The 22,843-nt window shown below is 41.9% G+C and overlaps 1 protein-coding gene across 4 annotated transcripts in view; it reads left to right on the top strand.

Annotated features, from left to right (window-relative positions):
- DYNC1I1 (dynein cytoplasmic 1 intermediate chain 1) overlaps positions 1–22,843 on the top strand; it is a 587,025-nt gene that overhangs the window by 370,367 nt on the left and 193,815 nt on the right. For 3 of the 4 annotated variants that reach the window (XM_033931086.1, XM_033931085.1, XM_033931089.1), the window contains 2 exons: positions 7,467–7,613; positions 15,989–16,102. In XM_033931086.1, coding sequence (XP_033786977.1) covers positions 7,467–7,613; positions 15,989–16,102 — 261 coding nt within the window. The remainder of the gene's footprint in view (positions 1–7,466; positions 7,614–15,988; positions 16,103–22,843) is intronic. The other variant, XM_033931087.1, reaches the window with a different exon arrangement.

The raw sequence follows: 22,843 nt of genomic DNA, 5'->3' as shown, positions 1-22,843 counted from the left end.
TTAAGAGACTGGGATTGTTCTCCCTTGAGAAAAGGAGACTGCAAGGGGATATGATCGAGACTTTCAAAATACTGAAAGGAATCAACAAAATAGAGCAGGAAAAAAAATTATTTACACTGCCCAATGTGACATGGACAAGAGGACATGGACTAAAGCTAAGGGGGGACAAGTCCAGGACAAATATTAGGAAGTTCTGCTTCACACAACGAGTGGTGGACACCTGGAATGCTCTCCCAGAGGAGGTTATTGCGGAATCCACCGTTCTAGGATTTAAAAGCAAACTAGATGCACATCTCCTTACGAGAGGCATAGAGGGATATGGGTGACTAAAATTACGCCAGGTGTACACCTGGCTGGGCCTCCGCATGTGCGGATCGCCTGATTTGATGGACCAAAGGTCTGATCCGGAGAGGGCAGTTCTTATGTTCTTATTTATCAATGATCTCGAGATGTGAATAACTAGTGAGATAATTAAATTTGCTGATGACACAAAGGGCTCCTTTTACAAAGGTGTGCTAAGCGTTTTAGCACATGTTTAGCACATGCTAAATCAACACATGCACTTACCGCTAACACGTCCATACGATAACATGAACATGTTAGCATTTAGTACGTGTTTAGTGCGAGATAATATTTATCGCATGCTAAAAAGCATAGCGACCCTTAGTATAAGAGGGGGTAAGTTGTCCAAAATTGTTAAGTTGCAAGAGGACCTTGGGAGACTGGGCATCAAAATTACAGATGACGTTTAATGTGAGCAAGTGCAAAGTGATGCATGTGGGAAAGAGGAACCCAAGCTACTAAAGCTACATGATGTAGGGTTCCAGGTTAGGAGTCATCAGCCAGGAAAAGGATCTAGGAGTCATTGTTAAGGATACATTGAAACATAAGAATTGCCATACTGGGACAGACTGAAGGTCCTTCAAGCCCAGTTTCCAACAGTGACCAACCCAGGTCCCAAATACCTAGCTAGATCCCTCAATTCAATGTGTGGCGATGGCTAAGAAAGCAAATTGAACGTAAGGAATTATCAGGAAAGGAATGGAAAGCAAATATGAAAATGTTATAATTCCTTTGCATCATTCTATAGCATAGGCAATGGAGCACTTTTTTGTTTGGGAGAGGGCCCAAAAGCTCAGCCCCAGATTCCACCCAAGTTCCACCCCAGACCCCACCCCCATAATAGTATTAATTGTAATACCATTTTTTCCATTCATTTTTCATATATACACACAATATACTCTTAATAACAGCACATAATGGTTAACCACAAAATTAAACTACACAAAGCACACTGTATGCTTCTCAACATTCATTCCTATTTGCCATGGTCATACATGCAGAACACAGATAACCCCTATGCAAATACGGGACCACATGCTAAAAGTACTAATATATACAAATGAAATCCTAAGATGCAAGACTCTGCATGCAGTACAACCCCAGAGAAATACAAATGCATTTCTTCCTGAACAGTGCAAAATATAGACAACAGATGTAAATTCTCAGAACTGACACATTCAATCACTAAATTGAAAATAAATCATTTCCCCTACCTTTGTTGTCTGGTAATTTTATTTATCTAACCATCTTTTCCCTGTCTCTGGCATGCTCTTCCTTCTGTCTGTGCTCTTCTTAACTATGTATCCAGGGCCACCTTATCCATTTGCTGTTTTTCTCTCCTTCTTCACTTTCTGCCCTACGTGCATCTTTAGCATTAACTTTTAACATTCAACTTTATTCCATTTTTCTGCTTTCTTCTCAAAACCTATCTACTGTTCCATGTCTTCCCTTTCCTTCTCATTTATCCATGTGTACCATCTCTCTCCTTCTCTCCTCTCCTTCCTGCCGTCTGACATATCTTTCTCCCCTCCTTCCCTTCCATTCCATGCTCTGGCATCTCTCTCTCCTTCCCATTCCAGTGGTATGACATCGCTCTCTTCCCTCCTTCCACCACCCTTCTCTGGAATCTGATATCTCTTCCTTCTTTGAGCCATCTCTCTTCTATCCCAGTGTAATATTTCTCTCTCCCTCCTCACCACCACTACGATGTCCAACAATTCTCCCTCTTTCTTCCTTTCCCCATCAATCTTTCCCTCCCACTCCACACACCTATGTCCAACAATTCTCTTTTTCTCTTTCATTACCCATCGGCAGCATCTCTCTTTCCTTCCCTTCCCACCACCCCACCCATGCGTTTCTCTTTCCCTCCTTTCCTGACCTCCAGCACTTGCAGCATCTGTCCTTCCCAAATCCCTCTCAGTTTGTGCAATATCTGTCTTTCTTGCTTTCCCAACCACCCCATAGCCCATGCAGCTTCTGTCTGTGTTTTTGCATCGCGGTTCATGTGGAGCTTCTACACATTGGTACTTTTGGATTGTTTAGCTTTTCCACATATTTTCCACCCTAGGACTAGCAGGGACCCCTGAGGAAGACTCTCTTGTCGAAACACGAACCGTGTTGGGTCCAATGCTCCCGGCGAACTAGGTCCTTAAGGTTTATATGTTGACTTTTATATATATATTCTTTAATAATAAAGTCCATTTCAGGAACATCGTCTCTCCACAGTGTTTTTTGGTTTTTCTTGCACTCTTTATTCTCTGTGGATCGTCCAGGGTCAATTTCTTTGTTTTTGTTGTGTTCTTTCTGCAGCATTTTCTCTTCCCATGTAGGCAGGATGCTGCAGAAAGAACACTTTAGGGCAGGCAGATGGCGGGAGGCTCATTGTGTTGTGCTACCAGCTACCCTAAGATTTTAAATTACAGCGGTGGGGAGGTGGTAGGTGGGAGAATCAGGAGAGCCATACTTCCGATTGCCAATTTGTGGGGAGACCATGGCCCCTGTGGCCTCCCCCGTTCTGATGCCTATGCTGTATAGTATGGCTGCACCTCAAATACTGTGTGCAATTCTGGTCGCCGTATTTAAAAAAAAAGATATAATAGATTAGAAAAGGTAAGAGAAGGGAGACAAAAATAATAAAAGGAATGGGATGACTTTCCTATGAGGAAAGGATAACGCAGCTTGGAGAAGAGATGGCTCAGGGGAGATATGATAGAGGTCTATAAAACACTGAGTGGAGTGGAAAGGGTAGGTGTGAATCTCTTGTGCGCTCTTTCTAAAAATACTAGGTCTAGGGGGCATTCGATGAAGCTACTAAGTAGTAGATTTAAAAGAAACCGAGAAAATATTTCTTCACTCAATGTGTAATTAAACTCTGGAATTTGTTGCTGGAGAATGTGGTGAAAGCAGTTGGCTTAGCATGGTTTGGATAATTTCTCAAAACAAAGGTTCATATGCCATTATTGAAATGGCTTGGGGAATCCACATCGTATTCCTAGAATAAGCATCATAAAATCTATTCTACTCCTTGGGATCTTGCCAGATACTTATGATCTGGGTTGGCCACTGTTGGAAACAGGATACTGGGCTTGATGGGCCTTCAGTCTGTCCCAGTGTGGTCATTCTTATATTCTTATATAGCATAACCATCTATCAACAGACTTAAAATTTAGGTGCTCAAACTTGCAAGTATTCTTTTCTAGCTCAGATATGTTTATTGAAAGTATGTTTTTGACATATCCAAAATGTTCAACAATTAACTAGTAGCTACAAACAGTGCCAGATGATAAAATCAAGAGAAAATTCCAAAATAAGGCAATAATAAAATGAATCCAACATCACAAAGTATAATTTACTTTCTATCATAATATTTAAAAAAATAATCAAATCTGAGACTAACTTTACCATATAATTGTGTGAATATTTAAATAAGAGTCTACAAAAGAAAAAAATGGGTGATTATGAGGTTCATAATCAAAACATGTAAAAACCTGCCCAAATAGGCACTTGGACGACCTAAAAAATAGGTCGTCCAAGTGTCGATAATCAAAACGGGTTTTTAGATGTACCGTATTTTTCCATTAGACGCACCTGACCATAAGACACACCCTAAATTTAGAGGAGAAAAACAAGAAAAAAACCATTCTGAGCCCAATTCTCCCTGTCAGGCTCTTCACCCAACCCCACACTCCTGCATCTAATGGAGCAAAAAATACAGTATTTAGAGGCATTTTAGGCTTCTGACTGTCGCTGTGCGTCCAGAGTGAAAAGGGAAATTTTTCAAGGAGCGGTTAGGGTGGCAGATGGGATGTGTGGGATGTGGGCCGACCAAACTTAGTCACCCTGCAGCGATAATCGAAGGTTTGATGAGACTTCCTGGACGGAACTTATTCGTTGTGACTTAGGCAAACTAAAAACAAATCTAAGTGCCCAGAAGTTATCCAAAGTGACCAGATAACCACTGTAGACACAAAGTACAGACCCCCACATACTCCCCCTGTTATCATTGACCCCCCCACCCATACCGCCATACAAATCAGAATAAAAACGTACATACCTGCCTCCAGAACATCAGCACCTGGCATAGGAAAGCCTAATAGAGCTGCACAGAGGTGTCTGGAGGGGGCTAGTGAACCATAGAGAAGAGGACCCAGGCATATAAGCCACTATAACCACTGTATTCATGGTAAAAAATGTGAGTTCACCAACCTCCCCCAAACCCTACTGTACCACCATATATATGCCACCTGCAGCCATAAGGGCTATTGGGTTAGTAGACAGGTGGGTATAGTTGGTTTTCAGGGTGCTTTGGGGGGCTCACCATGACCTGCAAGGGAGTTGTAATGAGATGTTTATGTGGCACCCTTTTTGTGAAGTCACAGTAGTGCCCTGTAAGGTGCCCCACTACTCTGTTGTCATGTCTGGATGGCCAGTCCATCACTTTGCTAGCCCCTCCCATGTCCAAAAGGTCTGATTCTAGGCATTGGATGATTTTTTGGATGATTTTTTGGACAAGAATGCGGTATAAAGATAGATGACTTGACGGTCTGGACGATCAAATGGCTGGACGTAGAAGTAGACAATTTTCGGAAAAAAAAAAATTGGACGCATGTTTTGAGAATGGATTTTAGACTCTGCCGACTTAGGTGACTAGTGCCCTAGGCCCAAAACAGACTTAGAAGTATTTTTTGATTATGCCCCTCCTCGTGACTTTAAATTTAAAAAAAACATTCAGATTTAAGTTACACATATAACTAGGAACCCCACTAATGTCCTGCCTTGTTCTGTTTCTGTATATACCCCTTGTAAGTTTAGTGGATATTTGCAAAATAGCCCTTAGGCCCCATACCACATCCATGCAAGTTTCCTAGGTTTTGATATACTGCTCATTACACGACTGATCGGTGTACAATTAAAAAAAAGCTGGGGAAAAAATTTCTAGGAAAGGAATTCAAGGAGTTAAGAATTTTAGCAGCTCTCTGGCGTTTAAATTTCCCCAAACTTTGGAATGAACTTCCCCTAATTTTGAGGTGTCCCAGTTCATTCCAACTCTTCCGTAAACTTCTAAACTTTTTTTATTCGGTAAGCATTTTGAAAACTAAGGGCTCCTTTTACAAAGCCGCGCTAGCGGTTTAACGTGCTTAATAGCGTGCGCTAAACCGCCGGCCGTGCTAGTCGCTACCGCCTCCTCTTGAGCAGGCGGTAGTTTTTCAGCCAGCGCAGGGGTTAGCGTGTGATGAAAAATCACGCGCGTTAAACCTGCTAGCGCGGCTTTGTAAAAGGAGCCCTAACTCTTGTATTTCAGTTCACTTTATTTTATTTTTTTTTTAATTTATTGTTAACTGCGTCGAGCTTCCTTTGGTTGAAGACCCGGTATATAAGGTTAAGTTTTAGTTTAGGTACGGGGAGAAGGGAGAGCGTGAGTATGGAATGGGGGGTGGGAAAGGCGGGGTGCCACCTTACTATGCCACCTCCTACCCTTACTATGCCACTGCTAACTGTGGCTTGTTGTATTTGCCAGCTTCAGCAATCTGTATTTGTTATGCATGTTGCCTAGTTAGATAACTGTTTAACAATAAAATGTCCATTTTAAAATCTCTGCTGATCAGAGTTCAGGGGTACTCAGTTGAAATTTGTTTGACTTAAGGAACATTTGGCTTGAAGAAGTTGAGAAACCCCTGGACTATAGATCAGGAGTATTCTGTTCTGTTCTACAATATTTATAACCCGCACTGATCTCAAACTACATCGTAGGCAGATGATAAAGCAAGTGAAATATAGCTTATATTCTTCAAACCCGAAAGAGAGAACTATAACCATTAAAAATAATAAGTCTTCAAGACTTTACAAAAAGCATAATGAGAAAATTGATTTGCATTCACTGCCTCCATTATATGCAAATCTTTTTCATGCATATTCATTAGGGATATCCTGAAATCTGACTGGCGAGGGGGTACTCCAGGACCGACTTGGGAAACACTGCTATGATGTTTGAAAGGACTTTTCAAAAGTAATTTAAATGATATTTAATGTAACCTTGCAAATGCATTATTTGAAAACTGTTCACCTTGGGTGAGAATAAAAGTCTACACGTTGCACCACAACCCACGTACTTTTAGGTGCTTTGAGTGGAGGCATTTAGGGTGAGTATTACAACAATGTGTTTAGTTTTGGGGGAGTTTAAAAAAAAAAAAAATTCCAATGCTATGTGGGTTGTTTTATTTGTTAAAAGTACCTTCAGATAAAGTAAGTGCAAGTTTAAGCCTGTAATTTTTCCTTAGGCAGTTTTCAAAGAGAAAGTGTGTGTGTACCCGCAGACACTGCAACAATGTCATCAGTATGAAAAGTGCTCTCCTGATGAATTCTAACAATCAAACTTCAGGGAATTTTTGACAGGTAGTTGAAGCTGCCTGCAAGCACAAAAGAATATTTGCCATTTAGACTGTTCTTTTTAATACTTTTATGGGAAAAAGAAAGAATTCTACTTGGACCTTGATCTGAAAAGTTTATTTTAGGGGTACTGAAGTTCCATACTTCACATAAAACAGAAGTCATGCTTGTGAAAAATGCAATCATAACCTTCCATAGTATTGAAAATTAAAATGATACAGAGTTTGGAAAAAGGAATTCCTATAGCAATATTTCTCAATTATAATTAAGGCCCCCATTTTTATTTCTGGCCCCTGTGATAAGTTCTGACGCTCATAGAATTCCTATGAGTGTCAGAGCTTTTACTGCAGCGGCCGGCAATTAAAAAAAAAAAAAAATCCCTAATAGAGCTTGACAAAAGGGAGTCTAATATTTTTCTAGAAGTTGAAAATTGTAATGATTCTTCAAAGCAACATAAGGGCTCCTTTTACGAAGGTGCGCTAGCGTTTTTAGCGCACGCACCGGATTAGCACGTGCTATAGTGCGCGCTAGCCGAAAAACTACCGCCTGCTCAAGAGGAGGCGGTAGCAGCTAGCACGCGCGGCATTTTAGCGTGCGCTATTCCATGCGTTAAGGCCCTAACGCACCTTCATAAAAGGAGCCCTAAGTGTATCGTAACAAGCATTAATTATGTTACAATGCCGTTGAAATCTCTTAAAGTTTTTCCCTTTCTCTGTTTTTTTTTTTTTCCTTTTCAGTCATCTGTGATGTCTGTGTGCTTTGCCAGATTTCATCCAAACTTGGTTGTCGGAGGGATGTATTCTGGTCAGATCGTCCTGTGGGATAACCGTAGTCATAGGCGGACTCCAGTTCAGCGGACTCCCCTCTCTGCTGCTGCTCATACTGTAAGGAACAGAGTATTAGATTTTTTTTCACAAGCTGATAGCAAAATAAAGGACTAAGGACTCCTTTTACTAAGGTGCGCTTGCGGTTTTAGCACGCGCTAAACGCTAACACCTCCATAGAGCTTGCATTAGTATTTTTTATTTAGCACGTGGTTAGCGCATGCTAATCTTTAGCGCACGCTAAAAACACTAGCACACCTTGGTAAAAGGATTCCTAAGTGCATTCATTTTTCATAATACTCTAGCAAATCTTGACATTCTACTGCCACAAGCACTCATAGTTAATTTGTGCAAGTATACGAGTATTACCGGTATATGTTGGGTATTATTAACAAATTAGATTGATAATCTTCTATCCGAGTTTTCAAAGGCCACTAACAAGTCAGATATCTCTAATAAATATGCATGAAGAGATTTGCATACAATGGAAGTAATAAGCATGCAAATCTTTCTCATGCATATTCATTAGGAATATCCTGAAAATCTGACCTGTTGGCAGCCCTTAAAGACTGTGACCAAAGACCAAGAAACTAAATAAATAACTAATTATATTGAGGATTTACCTTTAATTTCAAGGTATGTGGTGAAATGCGTTAGTTCAGCAGGATTTAAAAATGGGTTGGATGATTTCCTATTATTGTGATGGCTTGGGGAAATCCACTGCTTATTCCTAGAATAAGTAGCATAAAATCTGTTTTACTCCTTGGGGGTCTTGAGATCTAGATTGGCCACTTTTGGAAACAGGATACTGGGTTTGATGGACCTTCGGTCTGTCTCAGTATGGCAATTCATTTTTTTAAAAAAATCTATGTATAAGTATTGAAAATGATATACAATATATAGTGTATAACCTAAAACTAATCACCCCAGCAGTATATAAAAATATAGTAGAAAGCAAACCTAAATACTGCTAATAACCAGCAATACACATCAGTGTTATTAGCCCAACAAATTTGAAGGGCTATGGCCTCAGAATCGGAGCCTACGCACAGCAGTGCCAATCACAAACTGAGGATAATCTGCGTAGTGAAATCGCTCCTGCTCCAATCATTGGCCAACACACATAAATTTTTTTTAGAAAATTTTCAAAAGCATTTAAATGAAGCTATAGATACAACCTCTACAGGGTTACATTGTGTAAGTGCAAGCCAGGATATGAAAAACATAGACCAGAAAAAACGACTTAGCTTTGTAGCTGACTTGTCTTTACAGAGAAATACAAACACCAGTGCAAACAAACACTAGTGACTGTATTTCTCTGTAAAGACAAGTCAGCTACAAAGCTAAGTCGTTTTTTCTGGTCTATGTTTTTCATATCCTGGCTTGCACTTACACAATGTAACCCTGTAGAGGTTGTATTTATAGCTTCATTTAAATGCTTTTGAAAATTTTCTAAAAAAATTTATGTGTGTTAGCCAATGATTGGAGCAGGAGCGATTTCACTACGCAGATTATCCTCAGTTTGTGATTGGCACTGCTGTGCGTAGGCTCCGATTCTGAGGCCATAGCCCTTCAAATTTGTTGGGCTAATAACACTGATGTGTATTGCTGGTTATTAGCAGTATTTAGGTTTGCTTTATACAATATATAGTAACAGTTTATATAACAATTTATATAACATTGCATAAAATCGTGCATAACAAGGAAATTAATCACATGATAAGTGCTATAAGAACAATTAGGTTGTGATAATAAGTAACATTCCAAGGTAGGCCATTTTTAATCAAAATATTTAAGATAATAAGTTTTTTTTAGCAACGTAACATTCACACCTGAGAGTTAAGCAAGTCGAATTCCACCATTTATCATAGCTTATTTTAGAGAGGTCTTTCCAAGAGGTACAAATAATTTAATAGCAAATTTATGTCATGGTTGAATGAAAACAAATGCCTTTTACTGTATATACTCGAATATAAACTGATCCAAATTTAAACCAGGGTAACCTTTTTTCTTCTAAAAAGGAGGAAAATGTTAGCTTAAATATAATCCAAGGTAGGGCTACCATATGGCTCCAGAAAAAGGAGGACAGATTGGGATATCTGGGTTTTATTTCCAATGAAAGCAATGGAAGTAAAACCCAGATGTCTCTATCCATCCTCCATTTCCTGGAGCCATATAGTAACCCTAAATCAAGGGTTTATATTCAGGTGCCTTGCCTTGCCAGGCTCTACACCCAGCCCCCCTCCCTCCCTACCCTGATGCCTTGCATTCCTCTACTGGGCCTGCCATAAGCCCTGGTGGTCCAACGGTGAGCCGGGACAGGAGGGATCCCTCCTGCCTTCTGTCCCAGCTGTTTCTGAAATATCACAACTCCTTCCCACCTCCCAGACCTCAACAAAACCTACCTTGAAAGCCCTGGTGGACTAGCAGTGAACTGGGATAAGATAAATCTTCCTACACTCCTACCCTGTGTAGAGATGCTATCTAAAATGGCTGTTGAGGGATCCTTCCTAGCCTGGCTCACTACTGGACTACCAGGGCTTAAGATAGGTCTGGGGGAGGTCTGCTACAGGCGTGGGATGGGAGCATGTGGGCGCTGACTGGAATATAAACCAAGACCCCCATTTTGGGGCCATTTTTGGGCCCAAAAATCTCACTTTATATTTGAATTTCCTGTGCAATAGATGAGACATTCTAGACAGTAGGGTTATTTCCCTTTAGCTGCACAGTTGCAGAAGGAATCCACTCCAGATTTTTCACTCTGCCTCTACACATTACCAAAACCCTTGTCCACGCTCTCATCACCTCGCACTTAGACTACTGCAACGTACTTCTCTCGGGCCTCCCGCACACCCGTCTCTCGCCTCTTCAATCCATTCAAAATTCTGCTGCACAACTCATATTCTGTGAAAGCTGCTATTCTCACATTACCCCTCTCCTCAAGTCACTTCTTTGGCTCACCGTCCATTTCCGAATACAGTTTAAACTCCTCTTGCTGACTTACAATTGCATTCGCTCTGAAGCCCCCCGATATCTCTTCTCACTTATCTCCCCCTATGCTCCCCACCCCACCCCCCTGTGATCTCCGCTCATCGGGCAAGCCCCTCTTTTCTGTACCCTTCACTTCCACTGCCAACTCCAGACTCCGTCTCTTCTTTCTTGTGGCGCCGTATGCTTGGAACAGGCTGCCTGAATCAATACGTCGTGCACCATCCCTGGCAGTGTTCAAATCCAAGCTAAAGGCCCACTTTTCTGAAATTGCTTTCAACTCTTAACTCCCACTCACTTCTGTCAGATACCTATACCCACTGTATCATTTCCTCTACCATAATCTCCCCAACCCTGTAATGTCCTATCTAAATTAGATTGTAAGCTCTTCTGAGCAGGAACTGACTATTGTTTCAGCGCTATAGAAATAATAAATAGTAATAGTAGTACAATTCTTCTGCATGCATGGCTGCAGTTGTGTCTGTTCTGCTCTCTCCATTTTCTTATTTTTACTTCGATATCTCTCCTCGCTTCTCTCTCCTTATACACCTCCCAGAGAACTCCGTTCCTCAATTAAGTCCCTCTTAACGTTACCCTTCTCCTCCACTGCTAATTGCAGACTTCGTTCCTTTCATCTAGCTGCCCCCTATGCCTGGAATAAATTACCCGAGTTTGTCCATCAGGCCCCTTCCCTTGTTTAAAAGCAGACTGAAATCCCACCTTTTTGATATAGCCTTCAATCCTTAACTCTACTCCTCTGCTCTCCAATCCAGCCAGCTGATTAACTGTTCCCCTTAACTGTATCCATGACATCTTGTTTGTCTTTGGGAAGCAGAGCTGAGCTAGTGATGTCATAATGCCTCCTTCTACCAATAAGAGACAACCTCATCAGTGATGTCACAATGGCTTGAATGACCTGTATTCCCCGCTGCCCTCCAGCCCAGCCAGCTGATTAACTGTTCCCCTTAACTGTATCCATGACATCTTGTTTGTCTTTGGGAAGCAGAGCTGAGCTTGTGATTTCATAATGCCTCCTTCTACCAATAAGAGACAACCTCATCAGCGATGTCACAATGGCTTGATTGTCTGTACTCCCCGCTGCCCTCCAGCCCAGTCAGCTGATTAACTGTTCTCCTTAACTGTATTCATGATATCTTGTTTGTCTTTGGGAAGCAGAGCTGAGCTTGTGATGTCATAATGCCTCCTTGTACCAATAAGAGACAACCTCATCAGTGATGTCACAATGGCTTCACTGGCCTGTACTCCCCGCTGCCCTCCAGCCCAGCCAGCTGATTAACCGTTCCCCTTAACTGTATCCATGACATCCTGCTTGTCTGTCTTGCCTGTTTAGATTGTAAGGACTTTTTGCATGATTGAAGTGATTGATTTCCCCTCCCCCCTCTTTTACAAAACCATGATAGCAGTTTTCAGCGCAGGCCAGCAGCTGAATGCTCTGTGCTGCTCCCAACGCTCATAGGAACTCTAAGGTTCAGAGTTTAGAACTGGGGTGAGATTGGTATAAATGATGGGCGAAAGGATAGAGAAGCACGGCACTACAATAAAGGAAACACTTTGACATTTTCACTTCCACTGCACACCTTATCCCATTTTTGCTCAAATTTTTTTTTTTGGAACATGGAGCAAAAACAGGTTAAACAGCTAAGTATTAAACTATTTTCCTGAAAAAATAAATCCCAAAACAGAGACCAAAAGACAGACATAAATTACTTATGAGTAAAATGTTTGTCCCATCTGGTAACTTATGCTGGGAATGGTTCAAAACTATAATTTTATAGGAAGTCTATGGTTTAGTTAAATTTTCTCTTGAAGGGCTTTGGTTTCTGTGCAACAGCACATCTTTAAGATCAAAAAGCTGTTAGTTCAAGTAAATTAGTTTAATAGCATACAGATCTTTTTGAAGATCCTATATATACGTGGTATATATACTGTATATATATAGGATCTTCAAAAAGTTTCTGCATTTTTATTTTTTTAAATACTATTTATTAAATCTCTCAAAAGCAAATTACATCACTTTTCCACATAATCATCCTGTTTTGCAATACATTTTCCTAGCGTCCTACTATGACACGCCTTCTTACCACTTCTCTTGCCCCAACCATTTCCCGCAAAAATATGAAAGTGCGGACACTTTTTAAAGAACCTTTGTGTGTGTAGGTATGGGGCTAGGACTAAAGAGGACTGCGAAGATTTACAAAGGGACCTGAGCAAACTAGGGGAGTGGGCGACGAGATGGCAGATGAAGTTCAATGTAGAGAAATGTAAAGTCTTGTATGTAGGAAACAGAAATCTGAGGTACAACTACACGATGGGAGGGCTGGTAATGGGAGAAAGTAGCCTAGAGAAGGACTTGGGGGTACTGGTAGACAAGACAATGAAACCGTCGGCACAGTGCGCAACGGCCTCTAAGAAGGCAAACAGAATGCTAGGTATTATCAAGAAAGGTATTACAGCCAGAACGAAAGAAGTTATCCTGCTGTTGTATCGGGCGATGGTGCGCCCGCATCTGGAGTACTGCGTCCAATATTGGTCGCCGTACCTTAAGAAGGATATGGCGATACTCGAGAGGGTTCAGAAAAGAGTGATGAGATTGATAAAAGGTATGGAAAACCTTTCATATGCTGAAAGATTGGAGAAACTGGGGCTCTTTTCCCTGGAAAAGCGGAGGCTTAGAGGGAACATGCTAGAGACTTACAAGATCATGAAAGGCATAGAGAAAGTGGAGAGGGACAGATTCTTCAAACTTTCGAAGACTACAAGAACGAGAGGGCATTCGGATAAATTAAGAGGAGACAGATTCGGAACCAATGCGCTTCCAGAGGGGTATGATAGGACAGAGTACACTATTGGGTTTCAAGAAGGGATTAGATGATTTCCTGAAGGAAAAGGGGATTGAAAGGTATAAATAGAAGATTAATATGCAGGTCCTGGACCTGATGGGCCGCCGCGTGAGCAGACTGCTGGACATGATGGACCTCTGGTCTGACCCAACAGAGGCACTGTTTATGTTCTTATAGATATATAAGAGTGCAAATCAAAAATTATATAGCATATGTACCCATACATTGCCTGCTGGATAGTTTATCCACACACAGTGCAGCGCTTAGCCTTTAGTCTTTTGGCAGCCACAAGGTCAGAAACATGGATGCTTCATTGCAAGATTGCACCACAGAAAAAACAACATGCAGTAATGCGCTTTCTTTGGGCAGAGGGAGTGAAACCTGTGAAAATTCACTGTCAGATATTGACTCAGTATGGACATAGCATAGGCAAACAGTGAAAATTAATGGGCATTGCTACGAAATGAACTTAAACCTGCAATTCGTAGCAAAAGAAGAGGAATGTTGTCCAAAACAGTCATGCTACACCAAGACAATGTTCGTCCTCATACAGTAGCAGCGACAGAAGAGAGAGTGCAACAGCTTGGGTTCAAACATCTTCTGTACCCTCAGCAACTTGCTTACGTTGGCAGCACAGTAAGGCAAGGTTGGTAAGGTTTCATAACCTTGGTACATCAGTGTTTCACAGCTGTGTTTGTGTTGACATGTGGCGTATCTTGCTGAGTAGCATTCATTATTGTTGTTGCATATTTTTGTGTGCCGTTGCGAGAGTGTTAGAGCTTGAATTGGAGCAACAAGCAAATATTAAATTTCTTGTTAAACTTGGCAAGAGTGGAAGTGAAAATAGGGACATCTTTGTCCAAGTTTACGGGGATAATGCCATGAAGAAAACAGCAGTATATAAATGGATTTCTGAGGGGAGAGAAAGCGTCACTGATGAAGAGAGGTCAGGGTGGCCAGTAACGAGCAGAACTGACAAAAACATTGCAAAAGTTTGTCGAATTGTGCATCGAAATCATGGTTTTTAGCGCAGGGAGCCTATGAGCGTTGAGAGGAGCGCTGGGCATTCAGCGCAGCTCCCTGCGCTAAAAACTGCTATTGTGGTTTAGTAAAAAGAGAGGGGGTGGGTATTTGTCTATTTTTGTATGGTTGTTACTGAGGTGAAAGTGCATAGAGTCATCTGCTTTGACCTCTTTGAAAAATGAATATGCATGAGATCTATTTGCATGCACTGCTTTCATTGTATGCTAATAGATCTCATGCATATTCATTGGGGAAATCCTGAAAACCCGACTGGAATACGACTCTCGAGGACCGGAGTTCCCTACCACTGAGTTAGTGCATCATCATTGCTACACGCTGATTAGTACAGGATTGGTCTGTGAGCCCTTACAGCCTACAAAAGAAGTAGTGGTAAGGGTTCACATGCTAATTTTTGTTATTAGCAACATCAATTCAAGGCTGTGGTAGAAATGGCCTTCATGTGGGGGAAAGATCCGCATATGAGCGTGGTAAGGCTAGCTCAGGGGTGTCCAATGTCGGTCCTCGAGGGCTGCAGTCCAGTCGGATTTTCAGGATTTCCCCAATGAATATACATGAGGTCTATTTGCATGCACTGCTTTCATTGTATGCTAATAGATCTCATGCATATTCATTGGGGAAATCCTGAAAACCCGACTGGATTGCGGCCCTCGAGGACCGACATTGGACACCCCTGGGCTAGCTTTTCCCACAGCTTTGTAAAACGGGAGCAAGGTAATATCCTGCAAAGCTTCTAAATTGACCTCTTTGAAAGGTTGAGTGTCTAAATTTAAAAATCATTAAACTCCTAAATTTAAGAGCATTAAAAGTGGGTGGAAATGGGCAGATTAAGGGTAGAGGAAAAGCTAGGAGCTTAGCACTGATTTTCAGCAGCAGCCTCCTAAGTTAGGCTCATAAATGTAGCCAAATTAATTTCAAGCTTAAATTTATAAGCCTAACTTTTGAGCTCCTAGATTAAGATGAATAGTTATCTGAAACTTTAGGCTACTAAGACCCTGTTTTACAAAAGCGCGTTAGCCATTTTAGCGTGCACTACGTCTACACATGCGCTAAACGCTAACGCATCCATAGACTAACATGCATGCGTTAGCGTTTAGCGCATGCGTAGATTTACAGCCTCTTTTACAAAGCCACACTGGCAGCTGTGCTGTGCTAATGGCCCTGAAGCCCATAAAGATTTAAAGGGCTTCGGGGCTGTTGCTGCACGACAGCCGCTAGCGCGGCTTTGGAAAAGAGGCCTTTAGAGTGTGCTAAAACACTTAGCATGCCTTTGTAAAAGGAGCCCTAAGTTTGGCTGAAAATATGGCACAAATTTAGGTGACAGCTCAGTTGTTTTTTTTTAAATATTGACCCTCAAAAGGGATTCTATTTTGATTGATAGATAGAGGTTTTTGCATCAATAAAATAAAAAAGAACTTTAGAAAATGTAGTTCTTACACATATGCTTTGAAATTATGTCTCCAACTGTGAACCAGTAATATGTTAATAATTCAGAGGCTGTAATTTAGCCAGATTTTATAATATTCAGTGTCACTCTGCTTTCAGCATCCAGTGTATTGTGTAAATGTTGTCGGAACACAGAATGCCCACAATCTCATCACTGTCTCCACGGATGGCAAGATGTGCTCTTGGAGTCTAGATATGCTCTCAACACCACAGGTGAGTTCCTTGTTACACAGAAAAGAAATTATATTTGCCAAAGAAGAAACCTAGCTACTGAGATCTAGGTATCTTTGACAAATGTACCACCACCACCCCAAAGCTGTGCTAGCGGCTGCCATGCCGTGCCGCTGCCCTGCCATGCTAGCGGTTGCCACGCATCAAAAGCCCCTAAGCCCTTTAAATCTCTATGAACTTTGGGGCAGGTACAACAGCGGCAGCCATTAGAGCGACTGTAAACTGTGGGGATCCTTTTTTTTTCCCACAGCTTTTAATACTTTCATATGTATGGTCAAAATAAAATGCATCCTTTAGTGGACAAAAAAGGGTAACCCAGGAGCAGCTCTCCAACATTCAGAAATCAGAAAATAATATTAAATATTGAACTAGGCCAGTTACTGGGCAGACTTGCACGGTCTGTGTCTGTGTCTGGCCGTTTGGTGGAGGATGGGCAGGGGAGGGCTTCAATGGCTGGGAGGGTGTAGATGGGCTGGAGTAAGTCTTAACAGAGATTTCGGCAGTTGGAACCCAAGCACAGTACCGGGTAAAGCTTTGGATTCTTGCCCAGAAATAGCTAAGAAGAAAAAATAAAAATTTAAATTGAATCAGGTTGGGCAGACTGCATGGACCATTCGGGTCTTTATCTGCCGTCATCTACTATGTTACTATGTTATGTTACCAGATGATAATTTGTTGAAGGCCATTAATGTATTAGCACAAGGAAACGTAGGCTAGGTGTAATAAGAATTTTTTTCCATAAATTAAAAATGATTTGATTTGCTTTATTATAGACCATCTCTCATGAAGCAATGAAGTAGATTCCATCAATTCAAAATCACACACATAGAAGAATGTATTCTTCTCTTATACACTTCTCCCTCTGTATTCGCAGTTTCAGCATTCGCAGTTTCGATTATTCACGGTTTTTAGCTTGCTGGTTCCTCCCCCAAATTACATCAGCTTGTGTAGAGAAATCGCTGATTCCCGATACTTTCTTTACCATGTTTTGCCTCTCCTTCAGGAACAGGCCAGATCTCCCACCATGTTATTCACGGTTTCACTATATTCATGATGGTTTTTAATAGAAATCAGCGAATAACATATGAAAAAGATATTCACGGTTATTCTGTATTTGTGGTTCTGTTAATCCCCTATCACAGCGGATACGGAGGGAGAAGTGTATTCCACTTATTCCCAAATGAGTTTGGAGTGCAAAGAAGCAGCTAAGTCAGGCACCTGGAAGTATTCAAAAGTCAGTAGTGAAATAGGTGGTTAAATAAAGCCTAAGAATAAGATTTAATTCACTGAGGTATTATTTATTGAGAGCTAATGTACTCACAAAACATTGCAGTTAAGACATGTAGGCCTCCTTTTACGAAGCCGCATTAGCGGCTTTATCGCAGGCACATTTTTAGCGCACGCTAACCCCCGCGCTAGCTGAAAAACTACCGCCTGCTCAAGCAGAGGCAATAGCGGCCAGCGCGGCCGGCAAATTAGCATGCGCTATTACGCGTGTTAAACCACTAGCGCAGCTTCGTAAAAGGAGTCCATAGTTGGTCTCAGATTTGAAGATAAATGACAAGTTCCAGGCACTTGATCGAGTGCCGAGGAGGTAAAAATCTTAGTAGATTTTACCTCCCCTAGGGTCTGGAAAAATCAACCTCAACGAATATCATAGTCAATATTTGTTTGATAAATTTGAAACACAGATTGACTCATGCATACAAGATCGAGCCATTCCCTATAAGATTTTAAAAATTGTGCAGTATAGTTCAAACAGAATTCTGGCCTCTATAGGTACCAAGGGCAGTTGAACATATGAATAAGTTACCCTATCAAATTTACCAAGAGAAGAGATCAATATAATAAAAGTCTACGAGGAGTCAAGCAAGTCTCCAAGCAGCAAAATTCAAACATTTGGACTGTTTAAGTGGTTTTTAAATATTAAAGAGGTGAGCAGAATTGCCTCTTCAATCATTCCTCTGTATCCAAAGTCCAAACAAGCAGTTAGCTGACACACATTATTTGAAATAGGTGTAAATGCTGATAGGAAATTTTTTTTTAAATACAAATGTATTATTGTTAGAGCTATACCAAATACAGTACAGTGGTACCTTGGATTACGAGCATAATCCGTTCCAGGAGCATGCTCGTAATCCAAAATGTTCGTTTATCAAAGCGAGTTTCCTCATAGGAAATAATAGAAACTCGCTTTGATAGGTTCCCCCCCCCCCCCATGAGAACCGGCATTGTTCCCCCCAAAGATCCCCCCTGCGATCCAACACCCTCCCCGACGCGATTGGGCACCCCCCTGCCATGATTGCCCCCCCCCCCCCGCCGCTTCTTACTGTCATCTGGGCACCGGCACCAGCACCGGTATGTCCTGTGCTTGGTGTCAGTGCCCGAAGATCGGCCTCCTCTTCTGCTGGGCCTTGAGCATCTGCGCATGCTCAAGGTGTGTGAGTTCACGTTCAGAACGTGAACTCGCAGGCCTTGAGCATGCGCAGATGCTCAAGGCCCAGCAGAAGAGGAGGCCGATCTTCAGGCACCGGCACCAAGCATAGGACATGCCGGTGCCAGAGCCCAGATGATAGTAAGAAGCGGCGGGGGGTGCCCAATCATGGTGGAGGGGTGCCCAATAGTGTCGGGGGGGTGCAGAATCACGGCGGGGGGTGCCCAATCGCGTCATGAGGGTGCCGGATCGCATTGGAGGGGGGTGCCGGATCTCAGGGGAAGGGTGCCGGATCGCAGGGGGGAGGGTGCCAGATCACGGGGGGGGGGGGGGGCGCTCGTAAACCGAGGTACCACTGTATTTGTATTCAATTTGGTCCCAAATAGTGCCCCAAATACATTTTTCGTGTTTGGCCAATGAGTGATTTAAATTTGAATATGACTAATCTGGGGCTCTACTGTGCTAAATCGTATTGAAATAAACACTTACCCCCCCCCCCTACACACACACACACACACACACACTTTTTCTAAGAGAAAGTGTAAAGCAAGCTGGAATGTTTTCCTTCCATTTCTGTCCCTTCAAAAAGTACTGAAGGCACTGGCATAGTTGATGCCATTTTAGGCGTCAATAGCACTGTGTGTGTCTATTTGGGGGGAGGGTACATCCCTAAGCATTTATTGTCAACACTAAAGCTGCACATATCAGCATCTGCCCTACTCCCAGCTTCACGCTCTCTCTCTCTCTCTCTCTCTCGCTCTCTCTCGTTCTCACTCTCGCTCTCTCTCACTCTCACGCTCTCTCTTTCTCTCGCTCTTTCTTGCTCTCTCATGCTCTCTCACTCTCTCTCTCACTCCCTCTCATGCTCGCTCACTTTCTCACTCTCTCATGCTCTCTCTCACACTCTCTCACTCTCATGCTCTCTCTCACACACACACTCTCTCTCGCTCTCTCTCACTCTCACGCTCTCTCTCACACTCTCTCATGCTCTCTCACGCTCTCTCACTCCCTCTCATGCTCTCATGCTTGCTCGCTTTCTCACTCTCTCATGCTCTGTCTCACACTCTCACTCTCATGCTCTCTCTCTCACACACACTCTCTCTCACTCTCACGCTCTCTCTCTCACACTCTCTCATGCTCTCTCTCATGCTCTCTCACACTCTCTCTCATGCTTTTTCTCACTCTGTCTCACTCTCTCTCTACACACAAGCTTTGTTAAACTAGCAGAGGCACTTGAAAGCGTTCAGCTTGCTTTAAGCATTCTCTTTAAACAGCCAAACCCCATTTCCTTTACCACAAATCATGTAATTACGATAATACTTTAATACACAGGTCAGTTTCAAGTGAAAATGAAATAATCCATCTTTAAACCATAGTTATTTTAGAAGTCGCCTGTGGTATGCATTTTATTTACTCTGCAGCATTGTTTAAGATAACTGTAGTTCCTCGTCTCGCAGGATAAAGCCCTCCCAAGTGCCATCTCAGTAGTACTGACACCCAGCAAAGCTGGAAAGCATAGTCAGTGTTTGCATTCGGTAACCAAGGTAGGCAGCAATACAAGAACAGAATGGTGGAAATCATCTTTTCACTTATCCTCTGGGCATGATTACTGCAACTTTCCTTCCATTCTGTGTCCCTTTTGTGCATATCATAATGGCACTGGTCAATACTCATTTTGGTGCCTCAAATGTTGGACCTGTTTCTGGGTATATTTGACCTGCTGATTCCAAAAATGGCACCAGTTTTCTCCTATCTACTCTAGCTTTTGAGATATAGAACATATGCCATATACCACTCTTCACTATGCTTGCCCATTAAAAATCAGGATATTTTAAAGTAGTGTTTAAATTAATGTAGAAACAAAAACAATGTGGAGAAATGATGTTCCTGAGATGGACTTTATTAATATTAAAATAATATTAAAATTTGGCAAACCACATAAAATCCTCTAGGACGCAGTCCACTGAAAAGCTTTGGACCCTGGACCCTTTCTTAGGTTTTCTACAGTATTCCAAGAGAAACGTAGAGTATAGATCCATTCTGATGACTTCTTTATTTAGTTGGATAATGTCCTTCCATTGTTCCAAAAGGGAAGGTACATAATCCTCAGCTTCCATCGGTGGGAAGTCTTGTTAGAGATTCTTTAAGCGTTCCTCAGGGAAACTTTGGGCTCCTTTTATCAAGCCGCGCTAGCGGTGTTAGTGCGTCGGACATTTTATCATGTGCTAACCCCCGCAGCCGGCTATAAAACTAATGCCTGCTCAATGCAGGCATTAGCATCTAGCGCGGCAGGTGGTTTAACGCGCGGTATTACGCGCGTTAAACCCCTACCGCAGCTTGATAAAAGGACCCCTTAGTATATGGTCCCAAGCTTGAAAGGCCATAGTGGGTCAAAGTCCAGATGAAAACAAGAGAATTGACTCAATGATCTCCACAGACAAATCCAAGAAGAAGCAAAAAACAATGTGGAGAAATGATGGACTTTATTAATATTAAAATAATATTAAAACTTGGCAAACCACATACAGACCTCTAGGACGCAGTCTGCTGAAAAGCATGAAGGAAACAGAAAATCTATTTATCTCATACCAAAAGTTTATGATACCACAAGTTTATGATACAAACTTTCCAGTCATTCGACACACAAGAAGCTCCTTTTGTAAGAGTTCCGTGAGTGGGAATCTGCCAGGACAATCCCGCATAAGATTCCAATAATAGTCTGCCATCATGTGTGCATCCCATTTCCTTGGTATCTGGCTTCCATTGTTTTTATGACTTGATGAAATCTTTCATCTTGCTCTTCGCTTAAGTCCACAAGGTTCTCTGGAAAGCGATCTAAGTGACTGTGCAGATAATGAACTATAATACTCATGTTACAGCCAAGCCTGTTGAAATGAAAGAGCATATCCTCTACTAATTGTGTGACATTGTCTGCCTTCTTGTTGACAAGAAAGTTTTTTGCAACAAGAACAAATGAAGACCAGGCACATGATTCAATTTGATTCATTGATGCTATGAAATGTAAGTCATTTATAAGCTGACTAATCTGTGGACCATCGAAAATTCCGACCTTCATTTGGAAATAGTTAAACACTCTCACTATATTTAAACATTTATATTCCGCATATCCTGCAATCCTATGCGAACTTGTATGCAAAAACACAAACCAGGTAACAGAAGACAAACCCCGTCTTTTACGAAGGTGCGCTAAGCTGGTTAGCGCACGCTAAACGCTAACGCATGTATGTTATCCTATGGACGCATTAGTAAATCCGCGCTAAAACACTTAGCGCGCCTTTGTAAAAGAGGACCAAAGTTGAAAAACCCATTAGAATTTAAATCTATGCAATACAAATTTATGTATCAAAAATCATGTTTACCATCTAAATTTTTTGCACATACTTATGTAATATAACAAACCAAAGGCGATTTTGACATTTGAGCTTTATATTTTTATGCCAGTGTGCATTATAATAAAGGAAGTAGACAAACAGTTCTGAAGGTGACACGTCAAAACCGTGCCAGACAAAAACACGCTGACAAACCAGCGCAGGACTTATGCGCTCCGCCTTAAAACAGTTCCTGTAAGCACTCTGAAGGGAATGTGGGGGAACCCCCCTCCACTAAATTTACAAGTGTTCGTGCTCCCCTTTGGAGGGGTGTGGGGGGGAACCCCCCTCACTACACTGAAACTGCCGAATACCCCAAAAACGAGGGAAAACGGCAGTTTCCACTGTAATGAATGGGGGTCCCTCCCCCACTCCCTCCAACAGATACCCCCAACGGAAGCATGAACACTTGTACGTTTACTGGGAGGGTTCCCCCCCCCCACACACACTCCTCAGACCGCTAACAGGAATTGTTTTAAGGCCATGCGCATAAGTCCTGCACGGGATTGTTAGTGTGTTTTTGTCCGGCGCACTTTAGTTACGGTACCGTTGTGAAACGAAGGTCATTATACACACACAAAAAAACAAATACATAAATTTCCTATTCAAAAAAACGAAAGCTTATTATGACATCCCAATTCTGCAGAAGAGATCTTTTAAATAGTGGGAAAAAAAAAAATAATTAAAAAATTCAACCATATCTAAGAAACTAGAGTTGATGCAGTCTATCCAATGCAATTTTCTGAATCAGTGCCCCAAATAACCCCAGGCACAGGTCGAAAAACCCAAGGCACCAAGAAAAAAAATTGTTTTTATTGGCCTGTGTTATGCCACAAGTCATGGCAACACACACAGTGAGGAATCCACCCTGTAATGTTTCACAGCAGAGTACAGGAGTGG

Source organism: Geotrypetes seraphini, chromosome 2, assembly GCF_902459505.1.
Source record: "Geotrypetes seraphini chromosome 2, aGeoSer1.1, whole genome shotgun sequence".
NCBI lineage: Eukaryota > Metazoa > Chordata > Amphibia > Gymnophiona > Dermophiidae > Geotrypetes > Geotrypetes seraphini.
Note: the sequence above shows the minus strand (reverse complement) of the source record. Positions and strands in the feature narration are given on the sequence as shown.